At 40.5% G+C, this 19611-nt stretch overlaps 1 protein-coding gene across 28 annotated transcripts in view; it reads left to right on the forward strand.

Annotated features, from left to right (window-relative positions):
• Window positions 1-19611, forward strand: part of DLG1 (discs large MAGUK scaffold protein 1) — a 291905-nt gene that overhangs the window by 234981 nt on the left and 37313 nt on the right. For all 28 annotated transcript variants that reach the window (XM_083177591.1, XM_083177594.1, XM_083177595.1 and 25 more), the window contains 2 exons: window positions 1692-1868; window positions 13263-13332. In XM_083177591.1, coding sequence (XP_083033717.1) covers window positions 1692-1868; window positions 13263-13332 — 247 coding nt within the window. The remainder of the gene's footprint in view (window positions 1-1691; window positions 1869-13262; window positions 13333-19611) is intronic.

Below are 19611 nucleotides of genomic sequence, written 5' to 3' on the forward strand. Positions count from 1 at the left end.
TTAATTATATATAGCAGCCTAGTATGTACTAGGTAGGTACACTTAGGCAGTAGCACTGCCAGTGGCAACAGTGGATTGAGTAAATAATATTCAGTGCAGGCAGCACCAGTGGACTATATATAATTAAATATTAATATAGCAGCTGGCGGGCGCGGGAGCCGCTATTTAAAGCCTCGCGAAATCTGGCACCGGGCGATGACTTTTTGACCGCACGGCCGGACCCGAGTCAGGCGGGAATCTCCGAGCACTATTCGGAACCGTGCTCGGATTGATGACGTTCGTGGGGGCTCGGATCTCCGGAATCCGAGTCTGCACATCTCTAGTTTTATAGATTTATTTTGGATATGTTTTTAAAATGACCATTTCCGAGTTTGAGAAAAATATTAGGCAGATAAGTGGTTAAGCACATGTATGTCGCAAGTACATCATTTTTCTTTAACATTATTCTTTCTTTAATTATTGCAGTATGTATTAAGCACTAAAGCTTCTCCCTGAAATGATCTTTATTCCTGCCTTGATCTAACAGTATCAAATGTATCTAATCTCTTATCCTGAGAATTTAATTCATTAAAAGCAAATCATATGGGAAAAAAAGCATTATCCAGTAATAAACACTAATAATAAGCCACACTTTAGTAGGTCAATAGTTTACATGGTAAATTAAGTGACCAGATAATAGAATCAATTGACTGGAAGTCTTATGGAGTAAGCCTCACTTACATATTATTTTTTTTCCATCTAAAACAAGTTTTTTCATAGAAAAAAAAACTGTTGTCTGTCAAAATACATTTTAATTTCTAGTCCTAATACTACAGTTCCAGTATGTAGAGTCTCATTTCCAGCCTCCCTTGTGAAAAAGGAGGGCTGCAGCGTTCACATGCATTTTGTATTATGCAGGCACTTAAGGATCTTATGCGTGTTCTTTTTGTCAGCATCCATTAATTTTAATGCTTGTTATGTTCATCAATATTCTTATTTGTTTGAACTGTACACTGGGTGTAGACTCACCATTTGAGTACAGGTTCCTGTGTGGTTGAGAAAAACAAATGTTATTTTACAAGTATGTGTAGAATATGGGACCCATGATGCACAGTGTTGTTTTATTGTCTAATGTTTGTATAAATGTATAATACCTTCAGAGAGGTTTTATAAGTACTTGTTTCCTAGAACGGCTCCCACGATTTCCATCGTATGGGCTCCTAAAAATCTCATCGATGCGATGCAATTCGATTTTGAATTTTACAAGCACCCATGCCATGAGATGTGATGGTTCCTTTCAATAATATTAAACCCCCAGTATCCACGCCATCCCGAAGCGTGGTGAGCGGCGGCGGTACGCGTCCTCCAACCTTTTCATACCCCCACTAGCCACGTCGGTGTGGAGTTGATCTTCGATAGTGTGGCGAGCACAGCGAGCCACCGAGCCCGAAGCGTGGTGAGCACACGCGGAATTCGAGCCCAAAGCATCACAGCTCTCTAATTGAATAGCTTTGAGCACTTTATCCAGGAGCAGAGACTTCCCATAGGTAAATGAATCTGCCTGTTAGTGGATGATATGTTTGAACACATATGTATTGTTGTTATTTGCACATGCTAACTTTCATGAATTAATGGTGATCATTTGATTTTAAAGTACCTTTAATTTAGTAATATATTTATGATTTCTTAACATAATTGTATTAATTTTTTAGAGCCCTCTTTGATTATGACAAAACTAAAGACAGTGGCCTTCCTAGTCAAGGACTTAACTTCAAGTTTGGGGATATTCTACATGTTGTTAATGCCTCTGATGATGAATGGTGGCAGGCTCGCCAAGTCACTGCAGATGGAGAAAGTGAAGAGATAGGAGTCATTCCTAGCAAGCGCAGGTACATTATATTGTGTATTGTAGATACCAGTTTCTTTGCTTGCCTCTGATATTTAAAGCCTTTAAATATCCTCTTGCCTCCTACATCTTCAACCTCATTTCTGTCCACACTCCTTCTAGTCTTCTCCCAATCTTCCATTGATTGCTGCCTTACCTCCACTCGGGTGCATTTCTCGCACTTTTTCTCTGTTTCACTAATATTTTTTTACAGGCTATCCAATTACATACCTGTTAAAAAAAAAAAAAAGGAAAACACACCGGTTCAGTGAAAAGCTGTGTGTTTCTGCATCTACAGCCCTGTTATCGCATGAAAATGGGGCTGCTTTTAGGTATGGTTTTTTGCCTATCTGTAACAGGTGTATCAAAATCCCAGATGATAAGCCATTGCTCACACTGGCCCATCACGGCTAATTGGATAGCTCCCGGGATACATTTACCACCACCACCCCCACTAAAAGTCTCTCAATACTTTTACTACTTTGCTCTTTTTTCATCATTGTGTTTTTGGTTCTACTTTGTGGTTATGTATTTGAGTTCTTATCACTGTGTGGTTCTGCGGACAGTGGGAAGACGCTTAAGTAAGCTATTCTAATAGTCAATGCGGAAGATAATTAATGCATTCATTAAAGTTTTTACAGTGTCTTTCTGAGATGTACGTATTCTGGAGATCTTGCAACTTTACCACGTTTATCCTGTATTCAAATCTTGTTACATACATCTGAGTCAAGGATGAAACTTGGCAGCAAGACTTGAGGGGTAGAGCTTACTGTTTTAAAATTAGAGATGTAGAGAGGTAGTGTATTTTGGCTGGAGGGACTATTGACCAGCTCAACCAAAAAGAAAGTTGTTGCAAAAGGCCATTTTAAGAAATTTGAAAGTTTTTTTTTTTTTTTTTTTATTGAAAAATAGTAGCTTTTTTTTTTTTTTTTTTTAAAGAAAAGCTCTTGATAATATGTACCCTTAATTAAAAGGGAACATAGCCACAATGCGTGCATGTGGGAATCTATGAAACATTCTAGAAGGTGAGAGGCAAATATTCTATGTAAGTGATTGGAACACCAACCTGAGCAGTTGGCAGTTGTTTTTCTTGTATTTTTCTTTTTTCACATCAATATATCTTAGCAAAACCAATGTTCTACTTGATATCCACTCCATAAAGTTACCCGTAAATCACTATAATATGATTTGCAATAAAATGAGTGTTGATTGGTGTCATACTCGTTTCACACAAGCCTCTGACTGGAATATTGCAGGGACAATGTGAATGCACTACCCAGATCTGGTGCCGTGGGAATAGGACCATGACAACCATGACAAAACCCCAGTACTGACCTAGGTAGTCTACACTGTGAGATTGCAACCTGACGAAGACCACTCTAAAAGCAGCAGTAAGCTGGATTACTAGCTATTAAAAATTGTAATTTCCAATCGCGGGCGAAGCGACAACACTGCAGAGTTGCCTGCAGTGTGAACGCAGTTTCAAGCAGTTGCGACACAGCTGAAAACAGTGTTCAGTAAAGTGCTATTACTAGAGCTGTGCCATATCCTCTCACCACCTCAAATTCAACCTGGGCCAACACTGATTTTGAGAGAGTATAGGTCGATTTTCATATCCTCTGCATAAGAGAGAATACTGAAATCTGATGCAGTGAATTTTTTTTAAAGAGACTTGGTATAGACAAAGAATGACAGTAACCTAGCAGTAAGCCTTATGGTTCTCCCACTGATAAAGTGAATAAAGTCTGTATCACAAACTTGGGGGTTTGTGAGATTGACACTGCGCTCACTAGTGTGGACTCTCGGTAGCTGCTGGTCTCCAAAAGGGGGGTGGCCACCCTCCAAATATAGTATGAGGACAGGGGTTGTGGAGACCTGCGCTTGTGTATGTGTATTATAATACTGTAGTACCCCACTAAAATGCCGGATAATACCCGTATGCCCCTTTGTGCTAAACCTGTAAGTGAAATAAAGGTGCTGTAACAGTAAAGTAAAGTGCTTTATTTGCTGAAAAGCAAGGAAAAAATTAAGGGAGGTGGTGTGGGGCTTGGGCTGAGGACAGGGGTGAAGCGTCAGGGCAGAGGGGAGCAAAGTCACTCAGTGGGGTTGATGGAGGAAAAGTTCCACTGATGATGGAAGGAGTTCCACTGCTGAGGTACCGTGGCGCGGGAGGCTGGCGTCCCGTCCTCCACGCGGTGCACGCTTACCTTGTTTCTTAGGTCCCCCGATGCTACGGTCTCGTGCCTGTGTCAGTAGATGTTCCCAATGGCTAACACGGATCGGGAGCGGCTTGCAGAACAGGACGGCGTCGTCAGACTCCGCCTGCTTGCTGACCGAATCCCGAGCCGGATGCTGTGCGCTCAACTCCAAGGATGGAGGAGACTAGGTCAGGAAGTAGATTGTGGGCTGTATTTCTTCAACGCGTATCCACCTTCCGGTCTTCTTCAGGGAGTAGCTGTGTTCTGAATGTGATGGCCGGAGGTGTTTTTAAGGGAATCCTGTGGGCGTGTGGTATGATTCTCTAGCGGCCATTTTGTTTGTGGGCAAACCTGCCCTTAAGTCCATTTCTGATCCTTGGTTAGCAAAGTCTTTATCATAAAGAGATTTTTTGTCTTATGTGCTTGGTATTGCAACATATAATTGTCTTTCTTTGTAGTATTCTCATCAGTGTTCTAACATGTGTACATCCCATTGGTGTAATCATGATTCTACACTGTAGCTTACGCCATCTTTGTTGTGGGCAGCAATGCCCTTTTCCCTGTTTAGGTCATATATGGATCGCTGTCTTATGAACCACATTAGTATCTCTCGTCTTTGGGACTTTTAAGCAATGTTTTCATGTATGTACAGTCTGATTGGAGAACTCATGGTTCTACATTGCTGAGTGCACCCTATTAGTTGTGGATATCAATGTTCTAATCCATGTTCAGTCACATGTTGTGGGCCGCCTTATGTGGTACTAATGGATCTTACTTCATTGTCCACATTAAGGCCTCTGGGTGTTAGGGTTCTAAGGTTGAAAATCCATCTAAGTTCTTCCTTATTTATCAGTTTTAGGTAATCCCCTCCCCTCCAGTTTTTTGTTACAGTTTTTATCCCAATAACTGTGAGGTTTTTTGGGTTACAGTCATGTTTTTCTTTGAAGTGTCTCGAGATGCTGTGTGTGTCGGAACCCTTTGCGATATTCCGCATGTGTTCTCCCACCCTTACTTTTAGTTTCCTAATGGTCCTCCCTACGTATTGTAGCCCGCAGGGGCAGTTGGCCAGGTATATTACCCCTGTGTGGTTACATGTAATGTGGTTATAGATCTTGTATTCTACACCTGTTACTGTTGAGGTGAAGTTATCAATTTTCTTGGTTGTCATATTATGGCTTGTGCAATATTTGCATGATCCACAGTGAAAGAAACCTTTACTGTCCTGGCTCTGTGTTTTCTGTTTTATGTGGTTATGTGTAAGCTGTTGCTTCAAATCTGTGGATTTTTTATAAATGATCTTCGGTTTTTGTGGTAGGATGTCACTTAACGTTTCATCCTCTAATAGTAGGTGCCAGTGTCTTTGTAAAATTCTTTGGAACAGTCTGTTGTCATCATTGTATTTTGTAATGAATGCTAGTTTGTAATCTTCTTTTTGGTTTGTGTTTCTGGTCTTTGGTATGAGTAAGGTATCTCTGTCCATTTTCTCTATTTTTTCGTAGGCCTCTTGTACTATGGTCTCGTCATATCCTTTGTCAGTAAACTGTGTGCTGAGGTCTCTTGCTTGTGTTTGATAATCTGTCAGGTTTGTGCAGTTACGTCGTAATCTCTGGAATTGACTGGTGGGGATGCTAGTGAGCCAATTGGGGTGGTGTCCGCTTGTGGATAAAATGTAACTATTGACGTCTACGGATTTTTGGTATGTCTTGGTGTTAATTTTGTTGTCCTGTATGAAAATGGTAATGTCTAAGAAGTTTACTGAGCGTGCACCGCGTGGAGGACGGGACGCCAGCCTCCCGCGCCACGGTACCTCAGCAGTGGAACTCCTTCCCTCATCAGTGGAACTTTTCCTCCATCAACCCCACTGAGTGACTTTGCTCCCCTCTGCCCTGACGCTTCACCCCTGTCCTCAGCCCAAGCCCCACACCACCTCCCTTAATTTCTTTCCTTGCTTTTCAGCAAATAAAGCACTTTACTTTACTGTTACAGAACCTTTATTTCACTTACAGGTTTAGCACAAAGGGGCATACGGGTATTATCCGGCATTTTAGTGGGGTACTACAGTATTATAATACACATACACAAGCGCAGGTCTCCACAACCCCTGTATCACAAACTTGACTGCATACTGAAATGAACACTGCATGAATGAATGTACAGTAGGGTGAAAACCAGAAAAGGTCTATCCTATGGAGTTAGTGTGATAAGTGTGTTAAATGTAGTGGAGAGATTCAGGAGAATTAGAAATGACGGATACCCTTTAGAATAAGTAGTGATCAGATCATTGACTATTGAAGTCAGGGGTGCCAGGTGACTGACCACCGGCAGTTGGGATTCTGACAATCATTACACAAATGTCAGAATCCCGACTGCTAAAAGCCCGACAGACAGGCAGCAGCTATTCTCCCTCTTGGGGGTCCACAACCCCCATAGAGAGAAAATATCATAGGTGGTGAGAGTAGCGAGCCAGTGTGCCCGCAGCACGGCAAGCCCCAAGGAGCTTCATAGCGCTCGCCCTGCTGTCTGAGTCCCCGCAGTCAGGATTCCGATGGCAGGCTAATGACTGTCGGAATACTGACTGTTGGTGTGTTATACCACACCCGAAGTCAGTGTCGTTTCTTTGTAATGTTGAGAACAAAAAGCAGGACCACCGTTTTTGAGAAGATTGTAGGGGCAAAATAGCATTTGAGTTTAGTTTTTTTTCCAAATTAGATTAATTGCTGCATGATTGAGTAATGATGGAAATATACATGATAGATTTTAGTTGACAGGAGCACGGAAGACTGGGATTGACTGAGTTTATAGGATCTAGAGCAGAGGAGTAAATTAGTAAAAGAAAAGGAGCTTGCATTCTTCATCTTTTTGGGATAAAATGAACAGAGTTGCTAGAGGATTCGATGAAGGAATTGAGCAGATTATGGCAATTGCTATCACAATAGAATTAAATTCATTATAGCATTATAAGTCTACATGTGAATTGGAAGGTCATCTGAAAACTTTCAAAGGTGAGACAGCGACCAAGCCATAACACCTAGGAAAGCACCTGACACATTGTGGATTAAATGAGTGAATACTGGGGTGCATGAGAAGATATGATCCCCCAAAAAATGATTAAAATAATTAATCAAATTTGCACTCTGCAAACGTCACAAATGGATGTGTCAATGTGTATATACATGTATATCACATACATAGGTACACTTAAGAAGCAAGTGTACCCCCCCCCCCCCCCCCCTCTAGCCCAGTAAATTGCAGCAACCAGTAAATTGGCATTGATTCCACAAGATTTCTGGAGATATGTTGATCCATGCCACCTGGTTTACTTCCCACAGCTCTCTGGTATTGTTAGGTGCAGGATCTTTGGCGCAATTCTCCAAAACATCCCATAAATACTGAAATGGACTCATGCCGTGCAAACTTGGTGCTCACGTCATTCCTCTGAACTTTCCTGAATGCTCCTTGAAAGAATTTTGGGCAAATTAAAACAAATTCACCAGAGCTTTATCCTGCTGGAATGTTCCATAGTTGTGGAGTTACATGAAATCCATAAAGTACTGCAAGCGGTCACCAAGCACTGCAAAGTAGCAGTTACTGGTCAAAGGTCGACATGCATTAGTTCAACAGGCTCAGTAGGTTTTTTTTTTTTTTGGTGTCTGTAGACGTAGGTCAACGTGGACATAATATAGGTGTACTGTGTCCCCTCTCTGCACTCACCATTCATCAGGCACTGTTATATTCCCCCTCCACGATCACTCTGATGTTAAAGTATGAACAAGTCCTATTTTTACACATGCTGACTGTCGCATATATGATGCATTTTTATTGGTATTTGTATTTACTGAATAACTGGTTATGAGAATTCTCTTTTTATACATATGTGGATATAATAAAACCTTCTTTAGTAAAAGAGCACAGTGTTAATTTATCAATCCATCTCCACACCTGTGAATATCACAGAATATCTAAAGCAAACTAAAACACTGCTGCTATTAGCCAATTATCAGTATAAAAATATTTAACAAAATAAGGAACCTAATCGCTTCTGAATATCTTCTAGAGGGGTTTTTGTTTTATAGCTGTTCATAACCTTGGCTGTCTAATGATCTGTAAACTGAGTACATGTTTGTATTGAATTTGGAAATGGCAATAGTAGAGTGACTGAGAATGTAATGGAGATCTCTTGGTAGCTAAATGCTTTATTGTAGGCAAACCACAATGTGAAGCTTGCTGTGATGGTCATATAGGATATGCAGTGTTTTTGGAGGGCCTTTTACTTTCACAGCACTATTGTGAAAGCAAACCTAGTACGTAATGCAATTTCTACAAATTGCTTACGATCCATTGCACGTATGGTGAGAAAAAAACAGCCACTGTTTAGATTCATGTAGGATTCTGAAGCCTCAAATTTGAGTTTGAAGCTGAGTTTTAAAGCTGTTGTTGCTTATTCTCTGCATAGTTCTTTCACTCAGTAGATGTAAATGATTCAGTCAGGCTGAATGGGTCACTAAATAATTCCCATCAGCAATTGCAAGTGTTCACTAGCCTACAAGGTTACAGCAAGGGCATTTATGTTTTTGAACAACCCCCCCCCCCCCCCCCCCCCCAACATGACCAGGACTGTTCAGTTAGACATTCATTATATGACCTGTTTGCTACTTTGCTACTTCTTATTTTGCCGCTTTCCTTACATATCATTTAGTGGTCAGGTTTAGTGACCAGATTAAAATCTGACTCTTGCAAATCCCATGTAATATTCAACATTCTACTATGTAAATGAAGATATTGTCCTTGAAATCTATAAATTCTTTAAGGGAACATTATAAAGTATTAAGGGGGAGGATTATATTTATAGCACAAAGAAAAATGTGTGTTCTACACGGTTACAGTACAACAATGATTTTTATGAATGGCCAAATAATTTACCCACTTTAAAACATAAGAAATAGAACATAACACACAAGTGCAGTGTCACTGCAAACAATGATTTTAGTGATGTGTAACAGTCCATTAAGACAAAAAAAATAATGAACAGCAACTTCAACACCAGCATGCAGGAACATTTTTTTTCTCTTAGATCAGTGTTTTTTTCCTAGTCATGTGGGTTTATATCTCTGCTAGGAAAAGGGTTAGTGCCAGTCTCCCAACAGTAGTAGTAACATGATTCAGATATTTAGTAATCTCTCTGGCACAAAGTATCTGGTGAATAATGCTCATATCAGGTCTCTCTATAGTAACATTAATAGAGGCTTTTGCCATCCTAAAGGTGTCCATACTTTAGAAAGACCGGTCTTAAGGCCCCCATACACCTGAAAGACATTGCACCCAATCATACAGTCTCAATGCATTGTAAAATGGATGTGCACACAATCATACAATGCTGGCCCCGGGAGATTGGAGGCTTGGTCCTCTGATCTGACATGCTGCACGTCCGATCAGTTGGGATTGGGAGCAGATTTCATGTGCTTTTAAGCACATGCAATTTGTCTTTGGTTGTATGCTCCATCTAGAGTCACGTGATACTCCCACCCTGACTAGCAGAGAAGAGAGGTGCAGCTTCTAGGTGGCCCGTGGCAGTGAAGACTATGTGAGCCTCAGAAGTTTCCAATCGGCAGATGGGCAGGTGGCTGAAGAGAGTGGTGAATGTCCTTTTGCACAATTCTGTCACTACTCTGAACACAATTTTCAGAGGATTGCGGCATTAGGGCTATTTTATATTGGCATAACACAGCAGATGTGAGCAGATTGGTAGTTAGTGGCAGCCTGTAAATTGAAAAAAAAAAATGAATTTTTGGTACTCATAACCTTTTGATCCTAGTAGCTTCAATCATACAATCATGCAGCAGCTGGATTGTATGATGGATTGTATTATTAATTGTGAGTACATTGTGTGTCCAAAAACCACCAAGGACTGCCGGGGAGTTGAAGGGAAAGTGGACACAATCATGGTTGTGATGTATGGCCACCTTTAGTCTAATAGTAGAATATCAATCGTTACCATACACACCCCATGGTCCCATTGCAAACACCCTCTTGTTGGTAGTACAGATGGAGCCCCTGTCAACTTCGCTTGGCACCCGCCAGAACCTCCCCTCTGGCGAGCGCCGTTGGACAGGGACTTCATTGAACTGGGACACACGTGCGTCTCACGCGCATCCCAGTCTTTCGGCAGTGGGGCAACGACATCCTGCCCGTCTCCACTTCAGGGAGACCGGCAGGATTAGGGGGGGTCTGGGCCGGGGAGGCGACGGGCATCGTCGGGGAGCTCCATTGCCACGGGGCGCACGCCCCCTGCTGGGAGGCGTCGGCTGGCGATAGTTTAGCCAGCCCCTGCCTGGATAAGCCGAGCTACATCTGTAGTTTTCGGGAGTGCATCTCCAGGAGTTCAAGAACTGGCTCCCTGGGGAAGCTAGTTGTTAAAGTTGCATAGGAAATAAATGGCTTCTCCTTGGGTTTGTGTACACTTTTATAGTTATATTAATACTAATGAACTATATCCTTAGAATGTATTTAAACATCAAAGCAGATAATGTCCATTTTAATAGGGTTCTTTTAAATATTACTGAAACCATTTTAATGGATTTTTTTTTTTTTTTTGTCTTTGAATACCCCCACCCATGATAATTAATTTAACATATATTTAATCTTATTTAGACAGTCAGAAATACCAGCCAATTCGACAAGCTGTATTCATTCTCCAACTGCGGAAACCTTTTGGCAATCAGAAAACATGTGAATCTGCGAAAAACTCGACGATCCATATGTGTTTTGCCCAAAATGGCCACAGGTTTATTGTGATCATTTTCGACCATGTAGATTCAACTTTTTTTTTTTGTCAAATCTGGGCAGGGTAGACACCGCTGAAAAAAAGTGAGATTACATAGGGTTATACCAATGTGTAAATATCGGCACACATTGAATACCCCTCTAGATGGGCCAAGTAGTTCTGATCTCAAATTCTATGTTTCTATCCATAACTATAATAGCCAACTCCATTTCTCAAGAGCTTACCAACAGTTCATGTTTCCCAGACCACCTAGCACAGGGGTGGGCAACATACACCCCGAGGGCAACATCCACTCCTGACTGGCCCGCTGACCTCCATCAGTGGGCAATGACAAGCAGCCCAACTGGCCGTTCTGCTTGTCATTGTGCTACAGCTGTTCCAACCTGTGGCGTCGCTGAGGAAAGCTTTGTCGCGTCACAGGGGCAGCTGGGATTTCCTTTGAATATCAGATGCTGGGCGGTGTGGGGGAGGAGCCAAAGTGCCAGTAAAAACTGGTGTACCGAGGTAATCTCTTGCGCGTCGCCCAGAGTCTGATGTCTCTTAGGAAATCCTGGCAGGCTGGCCCGTGTACACTCTGTGCTTTGTTACCGCGTGGCTGCTGCTTCTTTCCCACCTGGCGGCTGCCTATGCCTGATCCTCCCCCCCCCCCCCCCACCACCTATTCACCAGCCCGCTATGTTTTCACCCCATCTTGCTCACACCCTACTGTGCACTCCCACCCCACAGACTGTGGCAGCACCACTGCCGCCACATGAAGCCCTTACGTCGATAACCGGGGAGGCAGAAAAAAAGGAGAAGGTAAGATGCCTGTACAGTGCATGTGTGAGCCAAGCCAGCAGTATTACCTGTCATATAGCCTGGCCCCATCTCGCCTACACCCGGGCATTGCCCCTCTGCCCATCGCTGTCTCCGTAATGGGCTTATTGCCCCGTTGTCTGTCCCTGTAACTTGTGGCAGCATCTGACCCTAGCCATGCTGCTCAGGGTGTCCTCTATATATCATTTACCCAGAGACACACAGCATGGGAAAGCTACCTCCAGCATTGCTTATTCCCCTACCGGGTACACTGCACACTACTCACATGCTAGAATGCACATCGTTACACACTGGTCATTTATACAGTGTACCTACTTTCTGCACAGCTCATGGGCGGGGGCAGCTTGGAAGGTGGTGGGCTCTGCAGTAGTGGATGCTGGCTCGCCATCAGCTCAGAGCCCAGCAGGCTGTCCGTGGGATACTGGACGTGCATCCATCGGCCCAGGTGCAGAGGGGCGGCTGGCTGGAGGTGATGGTGCGTGAGAAGTGTTAGCCTAATATATTTTTTAAGGGGAGTCGCAAAGCTCCATTACAGTTAGCAACTGGGATGAACTTAAGGTCCCATTCCACTACAGCGAGGCCTCGCATGCGATGCATTACATCATATGCGACCCCTTTGCATGCAATGTATCATATGCAATCCTTTTTCTGGCTGCAGGATCTGATGGATCCTTGGTGCAGCACTGATGATCTCCGGCTCCGATGCAATGTGCATGGGACCACGCATCGGAATCGGAGTTAAACACATGAGATTTGGAATATTTTTATTTGATTCCTCTGCCTTAGAATCGGAAGAAAACTGTCCAAATCGCACAAGTGGGTGGGGGTCTTGACACTTGTAAAGAGACCCCTCTCACAACATGATAGAATTTTGCATCGTATTGTGTGGCATAATGTAATTTTTGGCTCATTTTGTGTGGCATAATGTGAATTTTGGGTACGTATGTAATATCTGGGCTCCCGTTTTTCTGGGCGCCCGTGCTTGGGGCACGGTGGCTCGCTGCGCTCGCCACACTATATAAAATCAACTCCATGCGTAGTTAGATAATAGGGGTATGAAAAAATGGGGTGCATTTAACATGGGAGCCCAGATAATACATAAGTACCGAATTTTGGCTAACACTGGGTGGCATAATGTGATTTTTGTCTCAATCCGGGTGGCAAACGTGAGCTTTGGCTCAGTGTGGCATAATATGTAAGAGGCAAGTGTAAGGGGTCTACTATTGTGTTGCATAATGTGTATATGGGGGTATATGGTGTGGTACACTACACTCAAGGACACCCCTTTTAAGAGGCCACACACCCTTTTCCGTAGTGCAGCCCTCGAATATTTACTGGAAGTGTTGTGGCCCCCAAACTGAAATAATTACCCACTCCTAACCTACTGTTGCAGGTAAACGGGTATATTGTTTATTCATGGACACATATTAACTGTTGATGGCTCTCAAGTACTGCAGTTGGTTACCCCCTGTCTTATGTGATCAACCCACAATGTGGACTGTAATGTGAAAAAGAAAAGTCAAATGTGAAATGTAAAGTTTGCTATGCATAGTCTTTTTCTACTTATGGTGGAGTATGAAACCATTTTGCTTCTCGTCAATAGGGTTGAAAAGAAAGAGCGGGCTAGGCTGAAAACAGTAAAGTTTAATTCAAAAGCAAGAGGAGACAAAGGGGTAAGTAGATTACATTTAAATAGAAAAAGGTGTTGTGCAAGTGATGTCGCTCAAATTTCTGTCAGTGGGCTAAATTTGGCATTGTGCTGCTGACATGTTTGCTACATGCGCACATTTTTTTACATGCGTAGATATTCATTTTTAAGTGAAAGAAATGTTGGTTAGTATCAGGAAGTTATAAGAGCACAGGGTGTGCAAAGATCTTTGTCAGCTTATTTCATACTATAAATTTAGGACCTTGAAAAGTGAACATTTGCTGGCCATACATCTACAAATTTATTGTCCGATCTGGCTGGCTGCAACAATAACCTGGTAATGAATGAGAGAAAATGACAGTTGACCATTTGCTTCAAAATGCTGGAAAACTGGCAAACTGTCATTCAGATATTTCCAGGCTTTTGTTCCAACCAGCCATATCTGACAATTAATCTGTAGATGTATGGCCCGCTTAAGCATACGAGAAATATTGTTTATTAACAATGCAAGAAATGTTGGTACTTGTTTATTAGCATGGCCCCACGATTTTAATCTTATGACATTGTTTTGATTGCATCGCATGCGACCAGATCGCATGCGATGCGATCAAAATGATGATTTCATTGTACAATCACCCTAATTTTTCATCGCATCGATCGCCATTTTAATGGCATGCGATTTTAAAATTGTATAGTGCGGTTCTTAGGACCCGAAAATCGGGTCCCATCGCATACCACTAATTAAGGCATGTGATGGTATCCGATGGGCGCCGTGCTAGGAAACAAGTACCGAAATTTTAATTACAGTATGCTGCAACAAGCTTAAATTTAGTTTTTGCTCCAGTTAGAAATCCTTTGATTAACAGAATTCACATAGCTATTTTAACTCTGCTAGTAATGGTTCCTTTTCTGGTAAAATACACCTTTCCACCCCAGGCAAGGAATGGATTATATATAGCTGAGCCGCTGTAGTTTTGCACATATGTTCTTTGAACGTTTACGAACATTTAATTTAAGCATCACCCCACTACCTTTTTTTTCTCGTGTTTCCTCCACTACAGCTAAAGTAAATATATTTTGTACAATCTTTTAAACACATTTCAAGTACAGTGTGTGCATTCTAGTGATGATGTCTAGTACCATCTTTATCTTACCTGAATTGAATATTGTAAAAATTATTTTAAACAAATAAAATATAAAATTCCAATCTTCCTACTTGGATACTTCTAATAAATTTGAGCCAATGCAAAAGAACCAGTCTGCAAAACTGCGTACAATGAAATGCAGCTCATTCAGCCCACTAATGTAATTACATTTCAGATTAACTGTAAAGGGAAGGTCATTTATTGCTACTATAAAATAAATGAATAAGAGATATTTATCTACTGTTAAATTTGAGTCATTTGACAATTTTTGTAAGTACTTTAAAAACAAAAACCCTTTTTATTATTATTATTATTATTATTATTATTATTATTACTACCACTTGTGGTTATTTCTCAGATCTTAAGAATACCACAATGTATGTATGTGGAATACTGTTGAATCCATCATCATTTCATGGTTTCAACAGCAGATCTGTGGATCATATTTAAGGCCCATTCACACTGGGTGACTTTCCTCTGAAAGCGGCTCAGTTTACTCGTTTCAGTGGCTTTCAGCTTGAAAGCAGTCCAGTGTGTGCAGGGCAGCAATGAGCGCTGATGTGCGCTCCCAAATCATCGCTAGCCCTAGGTAGTGAACGACTTTTGATAGCGTCCATCTATTGGAAAGTGGTCCACCCCTGGGAAAATCGTCAAAACAGACAAAAATCGTTCATTGAATTTTATCGCCCTAGAGATTTTCCTTAGATGCATTGTCCCTACATGCTGGGTGAAATCACCCAGTTCGTTTGGACCTTTATACAGATATTAATAACTTAAGGCCCCCATACACCTAAATGTCTATTGTCCAATCTGGCCCACAAACTGTGAAATACAGATAAAAATTGACAATCAGACAAATTAGTTAAATACACTTGATTTAACCAATTTGTCTGAATGACCGTTTTGTTTTCCCAGCATTTTCGAACCAAATAATCATTTGTCATTTCCTACCATATGTTACTAGAGTTTTTTTGGTTCCACTTTTCTTCCATACAGTATAAGATGCATTATGGTAATCTTTTCCAGTATGGTCATGGCTCACACCTACTTTGTTGAGGCAATAAAGCAACTATATATATTTATTTATTTATTTATTTATTTATTGATGCTTCTACAATTATCCTTCTCTCCACCTTTGTCTTATGGAGTCAAGGATTGACAAGTAACAAATCAAATTTGTAGAAATATCAAGAGGAAGAGGATACTGCAGCATTGGGCAGGGTTGCAATTTGTTCACATATCTTATGATTGGCAATCCCAACACATAGTTCGATTTAATCATGGATCACAAACTCTGGTCAACCGTGCAAGTGTCCGCAACATGCCACAGCACCTAGTTTGGGGACCTCTGATGTATACTATTGATTTAATGGATAAAACACAACATTGTTAGATCAGTAATGCATAACTACTGCATGTATCACTTAATAAATATGCTGCATCTAGAGTGCTGAAGTATTATGTTAGAAGTATATTGTAGCCCACCTTTCAGATTTGAGCCATACTTGCACATACTGTATGTCAATATATAACGCAATTCTTTCCATAAATCAAAAATGTTGCATGGAGGTTATTTTTTTGTAAACTTTCTGATTTGAAGAAATCTTATATGGCATGTCTTTAAAATCACAGGAGATTGTTTCTCCACATTCTGTTTAATCTTACTGGTGGTGCTTTAATAGTAAAAAATACTCCATTCCTTATGACTGTAGAAATGCAGGTGCCTCATGTTGCATGAGCTAGTTTGCATGACATGATTTGTAATCAGCTTTTGTAATATAATGTTCTGTAAAATGAAATCCATATTGTTTCCATTTTAAAAGTCACATTATTGAAAGCTGCAAACCCATCTTAAAAATAGTTTTTATTGTTAACCCGTCTGATGCCCTATATGAGGATATTAATTGTAATTGGATTGCTAATTGCAACCCTGATTTTTGTGTAGTCACCCCCCCTAGAATTGGCATAGTTTCTTTAGCATCTTATAATCTTAGACTACAGCCAAAAACATTTAGGGGTCCAAGAGTGAAAAATATCCATACAAATAGTGGATTTCTCCCTTTTTTTCAATGTACACATCCGGCCTTGGGCATTTCTAACTGAGCCATTGCAGGGACTTCCTTGCAGTCACAGTTAGATACAAAGGATGGGTGCACAAGACACACATTAAGTTCCGGTGTACTGTAAAGTCCAAAACATTATGTATATGGATATATAAATACAGTACACTTACCACCACGGTGATGAAGGAGTCAGAGCCGGCACTCAGGTATGAAGCAGCAGCTGACCAGAAATTTTTTAGAAAAATGTGTGCTCTTTGATAGCCCCATAAATATAATCAAAAACTTGATTTTGCAAAAAAATTCATTTTACATAGCATAATAAACTTTTTTACTTGAGACAGCTATCACAATTCATGGACACAAAACTAAAACTGGAAAAACATTATCCCTTTCTGAAAATACTTGTTGTGGTTGGAGGCTTCTGACACTATAGCTATACTGTATGTATGTCTATATAGCTGTCCCACCACCTAATTTAATTTTTTAAATGTTTTCATATGGGAAGGGGGGTTTTATTTGGTGTTTATAAACCCTCTAACAGAACTTCTATTCTTCCAAAATTGTGGTAGTTGTCTAAATTATCCCATGCAATATATTGCCTGTAATGGTTTGTCTTAAATTAAACTATTCTTTAGTAGTACATAAAATTTTCTGCATTAAGGTGATTTTGCTTTAAAACTGCACGAAGTTACTAGAAACTTAAATGTTGGCTTGATGTGAAGTATTAATCTTAATATATGGTGTATAATTTATTCATGTAAAGTGTTATTTTCTATTTGCATGGAAATGCATGTATGTTTCTGTGTTTTTGGTTTCATCAAATTCTTAGTTTGAATATCTAAACTTATGTATGCTTGTAGATTTACTTTGACAGCATGCAATAAGAATGAATGCAAACTATTTAACTAAATTAACTGAGTGATGTCCTTGTTCTTCGAATGTCTTACTGTTGTACACACACAGTGTACTAACACTGCAACCCAAAATGCATGAGATGAGTTAAAAAAACTACGCTTGCCATTGATAGAGAACTGCTTCCCTTTATGTATTTTTTTTTTGTCCTATTTGTTCCCTCTTTTCAGTAATTACCACTTTGTATTTTCCTCCTGCTCATAAACTACACAAAAATTAGGAAACACAAGTTAATGTACAGTAACTGTTATAAGATCTCCCCCATATTACACATGTGTCCTAAATATTAATACAGGTTGAGTATCCCTTATCCAGTTTTTCATGTTTTAAAACCTTGTTTCATGCACAAATCAGATATATTTGTGTATTTAATTTGTTTGATGTGTTTATACAACATAATTGCATTTTCTGTTCACACATGAGTCCCATCCTCAAGATAGCACATTAAAATATATAAATATTTTAGAAATACGGAATAGTCCATTATCCAAAATGGTTCTGGTCACAAGCTTTTTGGATAAGGGCTACTCAACCTGTATTAGTATGACTCATTTTCATTAAATTAAATAACTGCACTTCTCTCTGAATGGAGGAGAGTGTGTTTTTGGAAAAATGCTTACTGTGCCAAAAAGGGATTTGTGCCTTTTTGCCACTTTAAATACGTATTTGCCCAATGACCTGTAGTGGGCAGGATTTATGGTAAGCAGAGTACACCCCATTCGATCTGCATGAACAATATGCACGATAACTATATCGTTAACTTTGACATGCATATCGTTCAGTGTGTACCCACTATATCGGTAAGAAGGCACGCTCCCACGGAACGCTAACAATAACCCTGATCATCTGAACATTAAGTCCAATCTGACATGATCGTCAGTGACTGCATGTTTCGTTCGGGTCCCGATCACGTCACTGAACAATATTGTTTAGGGTTTACCTGAGGGTCATTCATTTTTGCAGCATTGCTGATATCGTTAACGTTATCAGTGGTGCCATATATGTGCAGGTTTTGCCTTGATGGATTTGTTCAGTGGTGGTTATAGCTGCTGATCGCCACTTATTTATTTGCCATATATAAAGTTTATTAACATAATTAATATTTCATTGGTTCTTATTTCACTAGTAGTGTCTTTACTACTTGGGGAAACAATGGAGCCAAATGGAGATGTTTTTTTTGTTTTGGTGCATAAAGCGTATCTGTAGTGTAACCTATAATTTACATCTATTAACCATCATGTGAATGCCGCCCTACTAGATTGCTTGTATGAACACTGTACAATGGATGTTTGTAAAAGCCTCTGCTACTTCAGTAGGATTGTTGTAGTAGTCTGACCTGTAATTGCTATGGTTTACAGTACATTTATTGCTATTTTCACCATAGGACTATACAATCTGTACATATCTGTATTGGTTATAATTGCCATTGGGTTTGGCATTCGGGAATAAAAAGGCATCTGTTTTCCTGCGGGAGCTCTAAATTCCTGACACACTGGAGTGGATATTTTCTGGGAGTGCAGATGGCATTATGATATCTGTAACTTGATGGAAAAAGTAGCAGTGCACAGTCTCTCCTGCTAGAATATATAGGCCCCAAAAAAGTACCTGTGTTGTTTTACCCTTAAGGCCCCCATACACTAGTGGGATTTGTGCCCTTTTTACACCATGTTGAAGTAACAGGTGAAAAGTGTCAAATTGTATGTAGTATTTTACCTATGATTCCAATCCAATGTGCGGATCAGATCTGAAGATTCGGTGCTGCGATAAAGATTTGTTTTATCCCATAGCGGTGAACTTCATATGCACAATGATCGCATACGATATATCACATGCAGTCCAGCTGCTGTGTCAGTTGCATGCAATTGTAGCTTGTGATACTTCGACCCAATGGCCTCAATCTTACCAGGTTGCTCTTAGCTTTGTAGCAGCTGACATACTGGTTATGATGCACCTGCTTTCAGTATATTCCAGTGTAGGTCGCTGATCTAATTTTTAGTACTAGTAGTGTGCGTAAGAGGCAGCAAACAGTGCCCTGACATACATACACATTTGCTTGTGCTTCATGCCATCATTTCTTGTGGTTTTTCTTTTCCTTTTCTTGTTTCCTAATGTCTCTGTGGTGGACTTTAATATTACTAACACAAAGCTTCTGTAACTGGCAGTTTTAATATCCTACAGTACCTT

Source organism: Crinia signifera, chromosome 3 (assembly GCF_055691185.1).
Source record: "Crinia signifera chromosome 3, ASM5569118v1, whole genome shotgun sequence".
Lineage (NCBI taxonomy): Eukaryota > Metazoa > Chordata > Amphibia > Anura > Myobatrachidae > Crinia > Crinia signifera.